We start from the raw sequence: 19,934 nt of genomic DNA, 5'->3' as shown, positions 1-19,934 counted from the left end.
AGATGTGGAAAGGAGGTGACAGTACTGGTGACAGTGTTTCAAGGGGGTTCCAGCAAGTGGGGAAGTGAGCCTGTACCAAGTGCTGCAAAGAAGACCTCCCAGATCAGGCATCCAAGGGGAGGGACCACCAGATCTGAGATCTGCAGGGCTGTCAACAACCCAAGTGGGGCCTGGTCTGGTTCTTGTTGGCTCAGTTTCCATCCAGAACATTTTGTTCTTTGAGTCACTGAGACATCCTGTTGGTCTATGTGTGGGGGAGTGTGTCACAACAGGGGGTGATGGCATGTGGCCCCCATGTGCCCACTACTCATATCCTCTATTACCACCCCCTCACATACACGACAGACTTACGCTCAGCTTTTTCCCCAGACCTTGAGCCACACTTTCCATCAGAGGGCAGAGCATGTGATTGCCAGCCCAAGTTCACTCCCTACTGATGGGGACTGGAGTTCATGGTGTTTCCAAAGACCTGTAACCTGGGGTGCTAATGGGCACCTCAGATATCTACAGCTTGCTGAGTGGCAGCACTTCCTAACATTTGCCTTATCCTATGCCTCAGGCCATGCTTTTTAAAAAAAGTGTTTTATCTCAGTTTCCTTCTCTACTGGTCTTATTCTCACTGAGACCCACGTCCTGCAACACATCCAAACCCCCTTGATGGAAACCTGATTGTTTTGGCTTTTTCTTGTTTCGGAGAATCACTCCTGTTTCCTAAATCTGTTGTGAATAACAATTTCCCAGAGTGCTAAAGGCTCTGACTCCCTCACTTCAAAATCTTTAGGGTAGCAGTTGGGTTTGCTTGTGTCAGTTTCACTGTCCGGCCAAGATGCCTCTCAGGAAGTCTACTCCCCATATTCCTTCCTGCTGGAGTGGGCACTGGCTCACATTTCCATGACCCCTGACTTGCAGTGAAATGGACCAGGGGTGGACACGTAACCCATCCTGGGCAATCAGATGCTTTCTCCTGAGAATGTGTGGACCTTGAAGACTCCAGGTCGGCTCCGCTGAGCACCTGACGGGCAATATGTCGCCCTGGTTTAAAGGGCCTAGTGGTGTAACTTCTTGCCAAGTCTGTGTAACTGACACTTGCTTTAGTTCTCTAGCTCTAAGTTCACACCCTTAAGAAGGCAGAGGGTGGTAGATGAGGACTCTGCATGCCAAGGTTCACTGTGCCACCTCTGCTCCCTAGTTATGCTGGGAATTGTAGAAGCCTGAGTTCCAGGCCAGCAGACTCACTGAAGTGGTTCCAGCAGAACCAGACTAGCTGGGCCCAGGACCCCATTAGCCTTCTGGACATACACGTACAAAAGGCTGAGCTTAGAGAGAGCAAGCCTTATGTACACATAGCACCCCTTGAGTAGGACTTTGCTCCTCTGTCAGACAGGACAATGCTGCTGATCTTCACCATATATTCTCATGGGGCCCTCTGTCTCCTATCTCTTTTAGAAAAGTAAAATTTGATTTAACCAAAAGGTGTCTGTGTCTGTTCTTCCCATTAAAGCAAGTTCACTAGTTGTTAATGCAGAGAGTGTGCAGCACTACACAGGGAGGAGATGAAAATCTGGAACTATTTCTATGATTCTCCCTGGGGCTTATGACATAGATCAGCTCCACATCCAGGAGGGTGGAAAAGGTGCTGGGATATGGCCAGGCCAACACCATCTTCTCGTGGATATATGGCACAGCGGGCTGTGGTGGGAGCCCCGAGAGCTCTGTCATCTCCGGAGGCCCCATGGAGGGGACACTCCTGTCCCCAAGTCCCAGGCAGCCTCCCTGGGGGAGGCTGCACAGCTTCCCAAGCTTTGACATCAGGGGCAGTAAAGGGAGTGGGACTGGCTGACCTTTGAGTGTGCAGTGAAGCCATCCAGAATCCCTGAGAGAGAAACGGATTTTTGAACTCGTTGGCTTTGAAGACTCCATCTGCCATCTGCCCTGGCAAGGTCAGGGTATGTTGGATGCAGCCCCAAGCAGGCTGCCAGATCTCAGCAGGGCTCAGGGTTCAGTCCTAACCTGGTTCCTCTGCCCCCCAGAAGTGCAGAGCTTCTGCCAGACCAGCCTCCCTTCATACTTAATCCTAGTTACCCCATATTCTCTCTTCCCTCTTTCTCTCTCTCATTCATTCAAACACACATGCGTAGGTACACACACACACACACACACACACACACACACACACACACACACAGAGAACTGAAGCTTAATTACTGTTTTTGTTTTAAAGCAGAAAGTTAAAGGAAGAGGGTACAACAGGAACTTACTGTTGAGGCCAAGGACGATAGGAGAAGGAACAGAACTTAAATATGTGCATCTGTGTCCAGCAAAGCCCCGATGACCCCTCCCCCCAGTCTGAGGTGATGGCTCACAGAAGTGCAGGGGATGGGGATTTCTAACATTCCTTTTATCTTCCATGACAGACACCATGGATGGTATTTCTTTATGTGACAGTCACACGAGGACACACAGCAGTCACTCAGAATGTGGAACATACATAATAATGATTATATCTGAGGACTTGACTGAGCATTATGGGCCAGCCACTGTAATAGATTATTTAATTCTCACCACCTTGTGAGATAGGCACTGTTATGGCCACTTTACAGATGAGAAAATTGAGGTCCAGAAAGGGAAAAACAATTTTCAAGTGGCAGCACAGGAACTTAAATCTAGGTCCATCCAGCTCCAAAGTGAGCGCTTCCAACCTCTCTGCCTACGGCCTCCTCCGTCCTCACAGCGGTTAGCAAGGTGCAGTGACCTCTCCAATACTGCTTTTCATCTCACCTGGTACCAGTGCCCCAATTCTGCTAGCTGCACGTTTATTTTTAAAAGGAGAAGTATTGCTTCCCCTCACAGGATGGATCTAGAGTCCTGGGCACGAGCGTCAGAGACAAGAAGTCACAGGGCAAGGGCAACCTCCCTTGGTTTGCCCTTCATGGAAGGGGCACAGGCGTTTCATTTCCTAAGTTCTACTGTAACCGTTAAGAAATGACCACTGTATTTGCTGAAGTAGTTCTAGCTGGTTTAACAAAGGACTCCCAGTTTCAGTGATTGAACCCTAAAAGCATTTATTTCTCACTTACGTAACTGTCAAACACAGATTTGCAAAAGGCCAAACGCGCGGGGTTTAAGGACCATCTCCCAGGTATCCAAAGTCATACAGCACTTTTTCCTTGGGAGTGAAGGAAGCCTCCAAGACCCGCTGCCTACACTTCCCAGGTGTCATGTGCAGGCACAGCCACTCAGGGCCCAGTGTACAGGCACCACCCAGGGTTACTTCCTGGCCAGGTCATGAAGAAACAATTGCTTGTACACCGAATCAGGGCTCACGTCTCAGCCCCATGCCACACGCCTAATCCTACCCTTTTCCATTTCCTGTGTCTTGAGGAGCATAGAGCTTTGACACTCTTTGATACTCCAGATTACAAATAAGAATTTAAGTCACCAGTGACTTATAAGGGTGCAAAATGTCTATTACAACTGCTTTAACTGCCACTGCTAGTGAGGCTCAAACAATTAAATGAGCCCGCAGATGGACTCCTTCCAGAACTGCACCAGGAGCTGAAGAAGCGAGATGCAGTTCAGTCAGCATCGGTCCTCCAGCCACTTCTCAGGTGGTTCATAGGTCCCATGGGTTTCCCTTGGGGATTCATTTTGAGTCCAGGAAAAAAAAAGTCTTGGCTTCGATGGCCCAGGGGCAGAGGTATCCTCAGGGACCTAGGCTCTCCCTGAATACCCTGAAGCTTAGAGTTAGTCCATAAATCCTGTCCTGCTCTTCTCCATCTGGCATAAACTCCAACAAAGGAAGATTGTCCTTTTGTCCCCAGGCCAGATGTAGAGCCTCTCTACAGCTGTCTTGAATATTTACTGCAACCAGATCACCAACTGATGGCGGCAGAGCCCACACTGGGCGAGGCTCTGGTCACATCTTACAGTATGGCTTTGCAGGGGGCAGAGCTATCTGCATGGGGAGAGTAAGAGGACAGTTCTGACTGAAACCCCGGCTCCCTAGTGTGTCCCTGTTCCCAGGGGCTCAATTTTCTTCACTTATCAAGGGCAGGAGGAAGAAATGCTTCATGGACAATCTCGTAAGCACAACAAACACGTCCCTCCTTTGTGCTTCTGTGGCACCGGATGTCGACGATAACGCTCATGAATGTGCACTTTAATGACTAGTTTACACACTGTATTCTGTCTCTCTTATGGTGTATAAGTATTGCAAGGGAAGGGAAGGTTTATTATTCACATCTATTTTCTGTAGCTAATATTTAGGCATTTGACTCTCAGAAATGTTACCTAGTGAATGCAATTTGTTTTTGAGAGAATGAGTTAATAAATAAGAGAGTGAGTCAATGAGCAATGATGAATGGGGGAAGAGTAAATAAAAAGTAAATTGTGGGGGAGTGAATGAATGGAGGTGTGAGAGGCAGAATGATGGTCCACTGCCTCCAGGTATCCACTTTTCTCTTTTCCCTTGCAAACAAAACCCTAGTTTTTAGTTGGGCACATTTCCACCCAACAAAAAGAATATATTTCCCACACATGTCCATGTGAATAAGTTTTATGACTAAGTTAATTGTAAGTATCAGCATTACATGAGACATCAAGGAAAATCCTTGAAAGAGAAATGTGTGTGTCTTGGCCACCTTTCTATGGCCTGTAAAATATGTGATGGCTAGAGCTTAGTAGCCATATTATACAAGGAGGTGACACCCTCCCCTCCCCTTCCAAAACAAAAGCCACACTGGGTGAGTGACACAGAAAGACAGGAGAAGTCTAGGTCTCTGTTGATCATGGAACCACTATAATATCCTAGACTACCTTCCTCTGAACCCTTTTTATGTAAGACAAATAAATTTCCACTTCACTTGTTGTTTCATGGTTTGTTGTTTTTTAGATTTTTATCATTTATAGTTGAATCTGACACTAACCAACTGGCCCAGAATCACAAGTTCATGCTAGTATCAGTCCTAGAATCCAGACCTCCTCTCTTCCAGTCTCAAGCTCTTTCTGATGCCAGGCATAAGTCACTATATGATGGTCTGAAATGCTACACTCACCCAGTTCCTGCAGATGTCCTTCAAATGTCAACCCAAAGCACAACACAGAATCAGAGAATCTCGACCTTTGCTTAAGAAAATCAAAGTGAGGGATGATCCCTGATCAATGCTCAAAACCCACCAGGCTGGTGAGGATCACAGAGTCAACCTCAGATTGAATGCAATTCCTAACAGTCCCAGAAAGTGCAACCAGGAACCACACACTCTGGTACATTCACATTTTTGGTGGCACCTGCATTTCAACAATCAAGCATTTACTCTTCCATAAGTGGACATATGGGGGGCGCGTCTTACCTCCACCAGGGAATGCCAGTGTGCGATGGGCTTCCGAGGATATGACAGCATCTCACTCCAGTGGTCTCTGCCCAGCCTCTCGGCTTCGTTGCCTACTTGACATACGCCGATGACCTCATTGTGACCTACACTGTGAAAATGGCCCACAATAGTTTTTTCTTAAAATTTTGGTATGTACGAACAACAATTACTCAATTAAACTAATAGAGAGGTATTAGGGAAGGGGGTGGTTCTTTTCATTCCCTAATTTAAAACTACAGGCCAAGTTTAACAGCCGATAGGACTTGGGATCCAACACTGCACTCGGTGGTACAGAGAAGAAGAGCCGAGTCTGCCTCTCATAGACCCAGATTATGCAAAAATACCACGTGGCATGGCTTAGCTTGTTCCCAAGAAGAGCTCCCTGATGCATGTTAAGGATGTCACCTCTGGTTCTGGAAGTACGTTGACCTCCAGGCCTGCAAATCCATGTAATGAATACGGGGCCCCTGAAAAGAGTTTCTTGCAATAACGGCTGCTCAAATTCCTGCAAAAGGCAACCAAGTATGGATAAGGGGGCAGCTCTGTGTCTGGCAGCCATAGTCTTCAGCTTACAAAGGGAGCAGAGTGGAGGAGGCCCTTGAGTCGTGCTTTCCCCTCTCTTCAGGGAATTGGTTTCCGCATGCTCTTCCCTCCTTCCAAACCCAGCTTTGCTTCTTTGACTCAACCTGATTTCCCTACTATAGAAAGACACTTGGCTCCTTTAACTTGAGTGTTAATATTTCTGAAACATTCCGTGGGTAGGTCCCTGTCTTGGCTTCCCTCCCCCCTTTTTTCCTTAAAAGATTTTGGTGAGAAATTCTTTGTATAACTAGAATGACATGGCCCATCCATGAACTCTTTGGGATCTAAACTCCAGACTTTCTCTCTTTCTTTTTTCTTCCTGCAAAGACAAGTGATTTTTCTCCTATTTGTGTGTAGGGAGCAAGGGGGAGACGAGGTGGGGAAGTAGAGTGAAGGGTATTCAAGTCTATGCTCATTAAAATCAGTTGCATGCAGAAGCCCCATGAATTCTGCTATGGATGTTTTCCAGCCCAGATTCATGAGTTTACTGAGAATTAAATTGAAGCAGAGCTCACATAATCAGATTTGTCAATGCAGGAAACTTGGCACTAGCTTGAAAAATGCTGGCCTAGCTCTCCATGGGTGGTGGGCAATGTCCCCTCCCGTGGCCTGATACTACTGGTATTGTGAGTCATCCAGAGGAGACAGAAGGAGGTCCACGCCCAGCACGGACTGTCATACCCATGGGCAGCTGAACCACTCCTGTGCTCCCTGGGATGGAAGGCAGTTATGCTTCACCCTGGCATCTGCTAGAAGAGTGTTGAGGGCTCTGGGGCTTCCTTGCTGACATTTCAGGAAAATTTTCAGCTACAAATAATATTTGTAAGATTACACGAGAAGTCAGAATGATTTTTTCATAATTGTGCCCAGACCACGTGGGAGGGTTCCAATTAAAAAGAGACTTTTCATTTCAGTCTAATGACTGGTTTAACATGTATAATTCCCTGTTGGTACTTCCTCTGCATATTAAAGTGACTGTTTTTCAAATCTGTTCTTTAAATACACAATTGGCTACAATGTAGGCTATAAATATCTCTTCTGTGCTGTATTAATTAGAAAGTTGAGCATCTTATACATTTTAATATACCCCGTCACCCATACTGATTCTAGCATTTTCAAGAGAACATTTCTGTGTTTGCTTTCAGACTTAAGTGGATGGAAATGATCTTTATTAAACACATTGGGAGAAGGACAAAATAACAAAGTTGCGTATTTAGAAATGTTGATGGTTTGGCTAAAGTAATCACTCTGCTGTTCTGAGTGGAACCTTTCCATGAAGGCGAGGCAGGATTACCCGAGTGATGAGTAAGACGTGTGGGGTCACAGTTCTCCAAGCTGAGAATCTAGGGGATGTGCAGGGGTGGAGAGGGGAAGAGGTAGGGTAGGGGAGGATGGAGAAGGAGAAAGAGATTGAAAAGGGGCAGGAAAGAACGGGTGTGCTGAGCGGCACCCTGATAACCGGACTCCGCAGCACGGTTTGGATTTCTTATCCATCAGCTCCCCACATCCTGCTCAATCAAGTCATCTCCTGAGGCCCGGGCACCAGCTAAGAATCTATGCCGGCACCGCCCCTCTGCCCTCCCAGCCCCGGGCACAGTGGACTTGGACTGAGAAAGAGCGCTAGGTATCTCACCGGTCATAATCCATGACCGCTATGGACAAGTGGATTTGGTCAATGTTCTCGGGAGGGACGTCAAAGACTATGGCTTCATTGTAAACAGGATTCAGAGTGTTCCTCTTGGTGGACGTTTTCCTCTTCTTCAGCCGTCTGCCATCACACATCAGTGAGACTTTCACGTAGGGATCTGTACAGACAATGAGAAGCAGGGGTACTGTGAGATTTAGTGTAGATTTAGTCAGGCAGTTTCGTCACTGTGGAATTTCTCGGACTATGTATGCAGAACTCCACCTGCCTGTGGGCTAGAGTTGGAGGAATTTAACAAGTATGATGCCTGGACAGCGACTACAGTTAGTTAGGATAATTAAGTCATTCATTCATGAAAAAGCACAGGAATTTAAAAATAGTGTGAAAACACCCATTATCGAATGAGAAAATGTTCCAGCTAGAATTCAAATTCTGCCTGGCTGTGACAGCAAGAGAGATGCAAAGGCACTTCCGAGGCATGGGGAAACGGGTTGCAGGCCCCAACTCTGAGCCACCCCAGATAAGCTTTTCCTAAACATCAGGTCTTTAGAAAAGGGAGCTAAATTCTTAGAGGACAGGGAGAATTGCAGGGCGTGGATTAGCTTAAGTGCAGGAGCCTCAAACCCCCAGATCTGCCTACCGTCAGGGGGAAGCAGTTTAGCACATTAGGGAAAGAAAGGATACAGCGCTGGGATGGGGTGACAGGTGACAAGGCTGGTCTCTGCTTCCTGGTTCCACCTCACTATTCTACTGCTCAGTGGGGAGTTCTCCGCTCTTCACCTGCATAACCATGCGTTGCCCACTCCCACACACTGTCCAGGAGGGACTTAGAGGGCCAGAAGGGGCATCTTTTTTTCTGCTTGGAAAAACACTGGAGTACAGGAAGCAGAATATATTGCATCTGATGTCCTTTGATTTCAGTGACCAACAGTTAGTCAGTGAGTGGACTGGATATTTTATGACCACATTTCAGTAGCTGCTGCAGAAGTTGTTTGTGAACTTATATGTTAGGAACTGCATATTGGGGCATTTTTTATTAAGGTTTAGAATTTAAGGTACATGCTTAATTCATTGGAAAAACCAAACTACATTGCTCACTAATGAGCCTTTTACCAGGATATAGAATTCTTTCCTCTTCAATAAGCCTGGGATAGTAATTGCTTACTCCAAGGAAAGACCCAATCAGATAAGCTATATCAGCGTGTGCAAACTGTAGGTCCAATTCACAATTATGGTGAAAAAGACCTCAGAGAGAGCAATAACAATAATAATGATAATAATAATAATAATAATAATACAAATAATAATAATGATAGCTAACATTAGGTAGCATTTAGTATGTGCCAAGTGCTAGTCTTATGGTTTCGTATGTTTGAGCTCATTTAATCTTATAACAATCCAATGAGCCAGTTACTACTATTACCCTCATTTTACAGGTAGAGAACCTGAAGCCCCGAAGGGTTAAGTGACTTGGCCGAGGTCACACAGCAATTAAGTCTAAGACAGGGACTAAACCTAGGTAGTTTGGTTTCAGAGTTCCTGTGCTTTATTACTCTACTAGAAACTTTGTAGGGTACAACAGAACCATATGAGGAAGTCTGAATTAGAGAATGTCCCACCTGATGCTCCTGTTATGTCCATTGCTTTTAAATTCCTTGCTTTTATAATGGTAATGGTCAGCCTGCCAGCCGTTGGAAGATAGCAGAGGGAAAACATCAGCTCTCCAAGGTCTATGTTGTCCTGTTGAGAAAGTACAAACGGAAGCATTAGAAGGCGTCTTCAGCCTGGTGCGCAAAATGATCAGCTGCAGGGCAGCACTGGAAGAGTCGGGAGCTCCTGCTCATCTCGTGAGTCCCGGGTGCCTCTCGCCTTCACATCAGCCTCAGGGAGAAGAATAAACGCGTGCACTTCAGGAGCCCGCACCCTAAGGAAGCAGAGCCCATCTGTAGATGGCAAAGCTGTGGAGGCCATCCAGGGCCTCGGTCCAGCCACCTGCAGCCCTGCACAGCTTCACACAGGTCCTCACGGCCCAGAACACAGTCCCCAGAGCAGAAGCCCCCACAGCCTTAACTATTCCCCATAGAGTCCCCCATGTTGTTCTTTCATATCCCCATCACGATCCACCCCGAGCCCCCAGGACAAAGCCACACAGAGAGGTGACCTGCAGTACTGTACAGCCCCACCCACAGCCCTGTACCCAGATCTGCTCTGCACACAGCCTCATGCAGTCTCTCACACAGGTCAACACACAGCCCCTCGGAGATTCTCCCGTCCCCCATTTCCTACATCGTCTCCTCCCGCAATTTTTCCCACAAGCCCCACATAGGCCCGCAGTCTTCCAAATAGTCACCGTCCACATGCATCCTTGTTCCACAGCCCCAGACACGTACCTACACAGTTCCCCAAGTTTGCCACAATACCTCCATAAACTCCTGCAAACACTGCAACCCCAACACACACACACACACACACACACACACACACACACACCTCTCCACCTGCCAGAGCACTGCACACAAACTGGCATACACAACCTGTGTGGACCAGCACACAGCTCCACTGGACCCCAGAAACATCTATTCCCTACATGGCTCTGGACAAGAACCTCCGAAAGCCTGAGAGTAGCACCTGGTGACCCCACACATCCTCAGTCCTGGACACACCCAGCCTCAGAGAGAGTCCCACGCAGTCTCCACACAGGGAGAGATGGGTGGAAGCCAGATCCCACAGGCCCTACTGCCCACCCCGGGGGGCTCCCACTTGGCTGCAGCGCTTGCCTCTCTTGGTGTATCTCTAAAGAGCCTGTATCCCTCTGCTGGAAAAGACATCTCCTCGGGCAGTGTGCAGCCATTAAAATACGTCAGAAGATATGATTCTCTTTCTCCCGTTTAGCCCAGGGAGGGTGAAACCAGAAAAGAAAAAAAAAAAGAAGCCAGTTCATTTAGTTTCAATTTCTGTGATACCTGAGGTTACTGAGCTGGGTGCGGGTGTCTAATTAATAGTTTCATACTGACAGTGCTCTGGGGAGTCCGGTTTTTGCCCTCAACATCCACAACCTCCCCTCCCCTTCTCAATTCTCCAAGGATGCTATTTTTAGAAGCACAGATTCAGCTCTGGAAGGTCACCTCATCCAACCTCCCTGCCTTGACCGCTTCTGCTGGAGGATGAGGGGAAGGGAATTTGTTTGGTCGCTAAGGCAGATGGATGGCTCTGTATCTTTGCGCATCACTTGCCTCATATAAATAAATGATCTCACCTCACAAGCCAGGCTCTCCTGGTTCTGGAACCCTGACCTCTAGAGACCCAGGTGGCTGAGCCTTTCTCTTTGGGTTGGAGATGAGAAGGAGGGACGAGAATTCTACAGGAGCGGGGGTGTCACACGGGGCAAGCGCTGGACTGCTCTGTGCTACTGGGTTCCCTCCTGCAGTAGGAGTTTCTGCTCTCACTGAAGAAGGACCTGACCCAGCTTCCTGCTGGTGGCACAGGAGAAAGAAAAGCAACAGCTGTCCCCACAAATTATCGTTATCCTTCCTTACACCCTGGCCTATGCCTTTCCCCTTTGCCCTCTCCTATCTGCCTTAAGCAGAAAGGCCCAGACACCTGTCCTCTCAGAGGTCTTTTCACTGCACCTAGCTCACTCCTTCTGTCCTCTCAACCGGCCCAGAAAATCTTGGTTTAACAAAGTAAAACAGAGGTAACAAAAACCATGCCTATCAGCTTCATCATCATCCATCTTTTCAGCACACAATTCCTGAGGGCCCACACTGCACAAGCTCTGTAGGGTTCAAGGTGTGACGACGCATGCACTCCAGTCCCTGCCCTCAAGGCCAGTGTACAGAACTCAATGTGATGTGTCAGGTTACTTTTGTGCTACATACATTTTTTCCAACACATACCCCATTCACAAATACTTACGTTATATGGCTGTTTGTTCGTGAGTTAAAAGGGAAAAGGAATCAAGCTTCAGAGGTGGTGATATATACAGAATGCGAAGTAGGGCTAAAGTCCACATTTGTACTTAAAAAAGAAAAAACCCCGGCAAATTAAATAAATAGTTATCAAAGAGAAAATGCTGGCTTTGGTTTCCAAGTGCTTTAAAAACAAATCATTTAAAATATTCTAAGTCATGAAAGTAAAAATGATAAAATTCAAATACAGAAAATTTTAAGTAAAAGCAGTAAAATACCCCCCCCCCCTTTTTTATGTACATACCACCTATGGCACTCCTTTCCCCAAAGTAACACTGTGGATAAGCATCCGTATTTTTCTTTTTACCCATCCATTTATCCATCCATCCACCCACTCATCTATTCTTTTAACATTTGATGTGGTTGTGGTTGTTGAACATTGCTCTTTTCCAGGTGCTGACAGCCATTTCTGCAGTGGTAACCAACAGACATAGAAATGGGCTTGCTGGGATATGGGTCAGGAGTTGATAGCACCTAATGCTAACTCTGCCTTCTCATCAGCTGATACTAATTTGAGGGCAAGAACCTGTAGATCTCAATGTTTGTAAACATTCTGTTAAACCAGTGGTTCTCAACAAGGAGCAATTTTGCTCCCGTAGGGGACATTTGCCATAACCTGAAGACATTTTTGATTGTCACAACTGGGGACGGGGGTGTGTTACGCATACCTAGTGGGTAGAGTTCAGTGCTCTGCTAAACATCCTACAATGCAAAGGGCAGCCCCTTACTACAAAGAATTACCCGGTCCAAAATGTCAGTAATATCGAGGCTGAGAAACTCTGCCTTATACAGAGTGCTTATATATATTTTCCCAGAATGCTGATAAAAGTCAAATATAAAAGGGTGGTGGAGTATTTGGCTTCTTTCTCAGCTTGACAGAAATCAGAGAGCAGAAGTGTCACTGGTGGCTGAGTGCCCTGGGGGGCACAAGGGGAAGGAAAATGTCATACAGAGAAATGCTTCATTTGCTCCAGTTTTGTGCAGCCAAGTTCAGTACTGTTGGCAAGATCTATTGAGAATTCATAGCAAGTGCATGTGAATCCTCTACCTGCCAATCTGTAACCTCTTTCTGTGATATGTTTGCCTGTAGTGGTCTATGATAGCTTTACTTTTTGTCTAACTAGTACACTTTTGCAGTCCCTCTTCCTGGGTTCTTCCGGGGAGCTCTTCCCCAAGTCCATGAAGCTCTAGGAGGGCTGCTGCAGGATTTCAGGCTTACCAGAATATTCACGCCCCAGTCTGCTGTTGTCTTTTCAGGGATGAGTATGTAACCCAGGCAGGACCACTTAGAGTCCTCCCTGAGATTGGAAAATCAATATTGAGAAATTCTCATTTTATTGGGGTTATTCATTGAGAAGATATGGAACTAGAACTGTTGTAGGGGTCTTGTACTATGTATAGTATGTATAGGACAAGTAGTATAATACAACTTTAAGTTAGGTTGTCTATATTAAAGATGTATACTATAAACCCAAGAGCAATGACTAAAATAATAAAAGAAGGAGTTATAGCTAATAAGCTAAAAAAGGAGATAAAATGAATGCTTTAAAATATTAAATCAATCCAAAAGGAGGCAGAAAAAAAGGAAAAGTGAGTAAGATCAGAAGAGACATATCTGCAGGAAACAGAAAACAAATAGTAAGATGTTAAATTTAAACCTCATTACTCCAATAATTATATTAATGGTAAATGATATAAACATCCAAATAAAAGGCAAAGATTGATTCAATAAAATAGCAAGATCCAATTCTTGCTCTCTCCAAGAAAGTTACTTTACATATAAAGATATAAGTAGATTAAAAGTAAAAGAATAGAAAAAAATATGTCATACTAACACTAATAAAAAGAAATTTAGAGTTGCTAAATTAATATCAGACAAAGTATATGTCAGAGCAATTAATATTAATATGGACAAAGAGGGTCATTGCATTATGATAAAGGGATCAGTTCATCAAAACACATAACAATTCCAAATATTTAGGCACCAGATAGCACACCCTCAAAATACATGAAATTAAAACTGACAGAATTGTGAGGATACACAAGTTATTGTCAGAGATTTAACTACTTGAACAACACTATCAACTAACGTGGCCTAACTAGTAGCATTAAAACAAACAACACTCGACCAAACAACAGCAGAATATACATTCTTTTCAAGACACTCATACCATTGAACAAGATAGACCACATTCTGGGCCATAAAAGAAGGCTCAATTCAATTTGAGAACATGCAAAGTATATTTTCTGGGTGCAATGGAAATGAATTAGAAATCAGTAACAAAAAGTTATGTGGAAACTCTCCAAACATTTGAGAACTAAATAACACATTTCTAAATAACCCATGGATCAAAGAAGAAATCAAAAGAGAACTTAGGAAGTATTTTAAACTGAACTGAACTGAAAACACAACCTATTAAAATTTGTGGAATGCAGCTAAAAGGAAATTTACAGCACTAAAATGCCTCTATTACACAAAAAGGAAAATCTCTCAAGTCAGTGACCTCAGCTTCCACTCTAAGAAACCAGAAAATAAAAACAAATTAAAAGCAAAGCAAACAGAAGAACAGAAATAATAAAGATTAATAAAATAATATGAAGATGTACATTTTAAAGACTAGAGTAACCACTAAAAGAGCTAATAGGTATATGTAAGAAGCTATTATTGAAGATAAATGGAATATAAAAATACTCAATCCAAAAAAAGGCAGGAAAAAAGAAAAAAAGTACAGATGGAACAAACAGAAAAGGTAGGTTTAAATGCTAACATACTGATAACTACTTTAAATGTATTTGCCTAATAACTTCAATTGAAAGGACAGAAATCGTCAGATAGGATAACAAAGCAAGACTTACATGCTGTCTACAGGAACCCACTTCAAATAGCATGACAAAGGTAGGTTTAAAAAGGATGAAAAAATTAGTCCATGTAACCACTAATGAAAAGAAAGTTGTAGTGGCTATATTAGTATCAAAAAAGATTTCAGACCAAGGAATTTTACCAGGAGGAAGGGGAAATTTTATCGATAGTGGGTCAAATCATTGAGAGGACATAATCCTAAATGAGTAGGCATCTAATAACAGAACTTCAACATATGAATATATTAAATAAATCCAATAGCATTACGAGGAGAAAAAGCAAACCCACAAGTAGAGTTAGTGATTCCAACACTGCTTTATCAGTAATTGATTGAACAAGTAAGCAGAAAACAAGGATATAAAAGACTTGAACAATATTATCAACCAACTTGACCTAATTGATACTTTCTCTATCTATTAACACTCCATCCAACAAGAGCAAAATGGACATTTTCCCAAGTATATACCAAACATTCACCATAATAAACCATATTCTAGGCCATAAAAAAATCCTCATTAAATTCAACAATACAAAGTAGGTCGTTTAACAAGAATAAAAGTAAGCTGGAATTCAATCATAGATATCTAGAAAATCTCCCAAATATTTGGAAATTAAACAATACTTTATAAATTATACACAAGTCAAAGAAACAAATCATAAGGGATATTAAAAATTATTTTGATGGAATGAAAATGAAAACACAGCATGTCAAAATTTGTAGGACATATCCAAAGCAATGCTTAGAGGAAAATTTATAGCATTAAATGCTTATATTAAAAAAGAAGTATCATCTAAAAACAATGATCTGAGCTTCAACTTAGGACCACACACACACAAAAAAGTGAAAATCAAACACAAAGTAGATTTTAAAAAAGGAAATAATAAACATAAGAGTGGGAACAATGAAATGAAAACACTAGAGAAAAATCAATGAAACCAACATCCTAACAAGATTAATCAGGAAAGAAAATGAGAAAATATTAATTTTCAATGTCAAGAATGGAAGTGGGCACATCTGTACAGATACTATAAATTAAAATAATGATAAAAGGAATATTATGAATAATTTTATTCCAATAAATTTGACAACTTAGATTAAATGAACAAATTACTTGAAAGACAAAACCCACTATACCAAACTAAGGAAAAAAATAGATAACCAAATAGTCTTAAATCCACTAAATAAATTGAAGTCATAGTTAAAAACTTTCTCACAAAGAAAACTCTAGCCCATTTCAGAAAGAAATAATACCAATTCCACGTAAGCGTTTCCAGATAATAGAAGAGGTGGGAACATTTCTCAACTCATTATATGAGCACAGCAATATCCTGATACTAAAATTAGACAACGATATTTTAAGAAAACTACAGACCACTATTCTTATGAATATAGACACAATTATCCTTAATAATATTTTAGCAAATCAAACCCAGCAATATATTAAACAAATAGAATTTATCCTGGGAATGCAAGTTTGGCTTAACATTTGAAAATCTAAATTAAGGTAAATCACTATATCAAAATACTAAAAACAAACAAACAACAACAACAACAAAAAACCATACTGATAGACACAAAACGACCATTTGACCAAAGTCAGTATCTATTCAGGATAAAAGCTCTCAGCAAACTAAGAATAGAAGGGGACTTCCTTCTATTAGAAGAGATCTCTATAAAATACTACAGTTAACATTATACTTAATGATGAAAGACTGAACACTTTCTCCCTAAGGTTAAGGAACATGGCTAGGATGTCTGCTCTTACCACTTCTATTCAGCACTCTACTAGAGGGTCCAGCCAGAGAAATAAGGCAGAAATAGACGATATTCACCTCAAAAAGGAAGAAATAAAACTGTCTTATTTGCAGATGCCATGAGTGTTTATGGAGAAATCCTCAGGAATCTACAAAAAGCTACTAAAATAAGTTTATCAAGACCAATGAGGGCAACACAAAGAAATATGATTTCTATGTACTAGAAATGAAACATACAGTTACATATATACTTATGGATAAATTTAGCATACTATATATAAGATCTGTACACTGAAAAGTATAAAACACTGCTGAGAAAAATTAGATAACACTGAAATAAGTGGAGAGATATTTCAGATTCATGGATCAAGAGACTCAACATTGTTAAAATGCCAGTTCTTCCCTAATTGACCTGTAAATTCAATACGATTTAAATCAAAAGCCCAACATACCTTTTGTAGGTACTTTCAAACTGATTTAAAAAATTTATATGGAAATGCAAAAAACCTATAATATTAAAAATCATTTTAAAAAAGAACAAAATTGGAGGACTTTACCTGATTATGAAATGTAGAATAAAACTACAGTAATCAAGATAGTGAGGTATTGGCAAAAGCCAGACATATTGATCAAGAGAACAGAATGAAGAGGCCAGAAGTAGACCCTCATTTATATGGTCAAGTAATTTTCTAGAAAGGTGCCACAAAATTTAAGGAAGAAAAGATACTCTCTTCAACAACAGTACTAGAATAGTTGGATATCTATTTGGAAACAAAACAAAACAAAACAAAAACATAGTATTTTCTTCATAACATATACAATAATTATAGTTTGGAAATGGATCATGTAAGAACTGAAACTATGAAAATTCTAGAAGAAAGCATAAGAGAAAATGTTTGTGACTGGGTTAGACAAAGATTCCTTAGACGGACACAAAAAGCACAAAGCATAACAGAAAAAAACTGATAATCTGTGCTTCATTGAAGTTAAAAACTTTTGCTCTTCAAAACACATTGTTAGGAAAGGGAAAGCTTAAGCCACAGGATCATACTTGTAAAACACACGCATACAGCTAATAAAGGACTTACATCCAGAATATATAAAAACAACCTGACAAAAATATGGGCAAAAGATCTGAATGGACACTTCATCAAAATTACATTAAACCACAGTGAGCTATCACTACACACCCACTAGAATAGCTGAAATAAAAGACTGACAATATGAATTGTTGCCCAGGATGTAAAGCAAATTGATCCTCTCATAAGATGCAGCTGGAAAGGCAAAATGTTAAAACCATTTTGGAAAAATAGTTTGACAGTTTCCTTTAAAATTACATATACACTTGCCAAATGACCCAGAAATCCTACACCTACTTACTCAAGTGAAAGAAAATCACATTTCCATCCAAAGACTTGTATACAATTGTTCTAAGTCCAAAATAAAAAGAAACCCAAATGTACATCAAATGGTGAATGGATTAAAAAAATGTATATCCATACAATGGAATACTATACAGCAACCAAATGAAACAAACTACTAATACAAGAAACAACATAAATATGTATCAAAAGCATTATGCTGAATGAAAGAAGCTACACACACAAGACAACATATTGTTTGATCCCTTTTATATGAAATTCTAGGAAAAGTAAAATTACAGTGACATAAAGTGATCAGTGTGTGCTAGGGTCCAGAAGTGGGAAGAGGGGATAGACTGAAAAGGGGCACTGGGAAACCTTTGGGGATGATAGATATATTCTATGTTATGTTATGGTGGTGGTTACTGTGACTATATACATGTGACAGAACTTGTACAGTAAAAATTGGTTAATTTTATTATATATAAATTAATAATGGGGATTTAAAAATTCTGAGAAGAAAGATTTTGCAGAGGACTATATTTTTATTTTCTAGTTTTATTGCCTTGAGTTCATAGAATATGCCTTGATGGTTTCAACCATTTAAAATATTATCCTATCCTATCTTATCTACCCCATTCATTTGTGCTCAAATGCATCTGAAAATAATGTGTGTTCTCTAATTGTAAGGGATAAATATCTATATGTCTATTAAATCAAGCTTGTTAATTTTGTATCCAAATCTTCTTCTTCCTAGAATTTACTATGTTTTTGTCTTTTCAAGTATGGTTTACTATTCCAATATGTTTCATAGCCAAAGTATTAACAATCATTTAAGCCATGGTTAAAATATTCTTATTTCTTGGCTCATTGCAGTTTCTTAAAACCCAATCATCCTCCCTTTTAGATACATTTTTTCATTGTGCTTGAGTATACCCTTGAGCAACTTTTTTAGCAGTGAGTGTTGTTCACAGGTAGTTAAAACAATCTTTATTGTGCTCTAATTCTTGAAAGAAAGTTGGCAGGGCATGGAATTTAGGTTCAAATTATTTTATCTTAGAATCTTTTCATATTGTCACAACAATGTCTCCTAGTACTTCATGTTCCAGATGGGGTGTTTGAAGCCATTCTTTTGTAGATTTTTTTTTTCACTCAAGGAGGTTTTAAGATTATCTATTTGTACTTTATACTTGTACCTTCTGAAATTTCCCCAAAAGGTATTTAGATATCTTGTTGTCACTGATGTTGCTTGGTTCTCGGTGATTGATGTTAGAATTCTCTTTCTTGCTTTAACCTCTTTCTCCAGTGATCAGTTGATATATTTGTTTATTTTGGACCTTCTCTTTCATGACGTTGATTTCCCTCAGATTCTAGGACATCCCTAATTGTCTATATTTATAACTGAAGGGTCAAAGCAAAAATCTCTACTTATGACATTCATAGCTCCTTTATTATAATTTTATGGATGGGGAGCCATAAAAAGTTGTGGAGGCAATCTTATGTTTTTCATCTGATGTATTTAACTGGAAGTTCTGATTAATTATTATTTAATATTATTTGTATGACATTGACATTGCTAAAATTGCTGAACTTTGACTTTACAGAGGGTTATACAACTTAGGCAAAGAGAATCATCAACACATTTTTGATACCTCAGTCTCCTCAGGATTTTCTGAGTACCACTGTATTGGGGGTCCCTAAGCCCACCCTCAGGTTTGATGATTCACTAGAAAGACTCACGTGACCCAGAAAGGCTGTAATACACATAGCTGTGGTTTATTACAGGAAAAGGATGCATTAAAGTCAGCAAAATGAAAGGTACATAGGGTAGAGTCCAGGGGAAACCAGGAATGAGCTTCCAGTGGTGCTTTCCCAATACAGTAACACACAGAGCACTTAATTCTCCTAGCAGCGATATGTGACAATGCATTCGAAGGACTGCCAACCAGAGAAGCTCACCTAAACCTTGATGTCCAAGGTTCTTACTGCAGGTGGCAAGAAGTGCCCACATAACTGACCTTAGCTAATCAGTTTTCATTCCCCTCATCGGAGGTCAAACAGCATGGCCCAGAACCCAAGGTGAACAAAACAAGTGTTCGCCATAAATCACATTGTTAGCATCAAATATGTGGTGTGGCCCAAGGTCTGTTATACAAAGAACTCTTTCTTATCAGGTAGGATAGTCTAAGGGCTTAGAGGTTATCTCTCAGGAACCAGTTAATAGACAGTCTTTTCTCTGGAATGTGCAGGGTTTGAGTACCCCAAGCTTGCTGAGTTAATCCTTTATTGCACACAAACAATGCCCTCATTTCAACTTGCCTTTTCACACATATTTTCCTGTACTAAAAAGGGGAGAGGTGGTTGTGGTCCATATGCTGTGCACTCAACCATCAC

General features: G+C 41.6%; 1 protein-coding gene across 2 annotated transcripts in view; it reads right to left on the bottom strand.

Moving 5' to 3' along the window:
- The window catches only part of SYT9 (synaptotagmin 9), a 161,831-nt gene that overhangs the window by 36,730 nt on the left and 105,167 nt on the right, over nucleotides 1-19,934 (bottom strand). Inside the window, exons 4-6 of one of the 2 annotated variants that reach the window (XR_012497500.2) lie at nucleotides 9,216-9,336; nucleotides 7,585-7,756; nucleotides 5,349-5,473 (exon numbers count right to left, since the gene is read on the bottom strand). Coding sequence is in view for 1 of the 2 variants with exons in the window: in XM_019728135.3 (XP_019583694.2) it covers nucleotides 5,349-5,478; nucleotides 7,585-7,756; nucleotides 9,216-9,336 (423 nt within the window). In the remaining variant the exon portion in view is untranslated. Of the gene's footprint in view, nucleotides 1-5,348; nucleotides 5,479-7,584; nucleotides 7,757-9,215; nucleotides 9,337-19,934 lie in introns of both variants that reach the window. The other variant, XM_019728135.3, reaches the window with a different exon arrangement.

This window comes from Rhinolophus sinicus, chromosome 14 (genome assembly GCF_057876585.1).
Source record: "Rhinolophus sinicus isolate RSI-liver-muscle chromosome 14, RSI-T2T, whole genome shotgun sequence".
In the NCBI taxonomy this organism is placed as follows: domain Eukaryota; kingdom Metazoa; phylum Chordata; class Mammalia; order Chiroptera; family Rhinolophidae; genus Rhinolophus; species Rhinolophus sinicus.
Note: the sequence above shows the minus strand (reverse complement) of the source record. Positions and strands in the feature narration are given on the sequence as shown.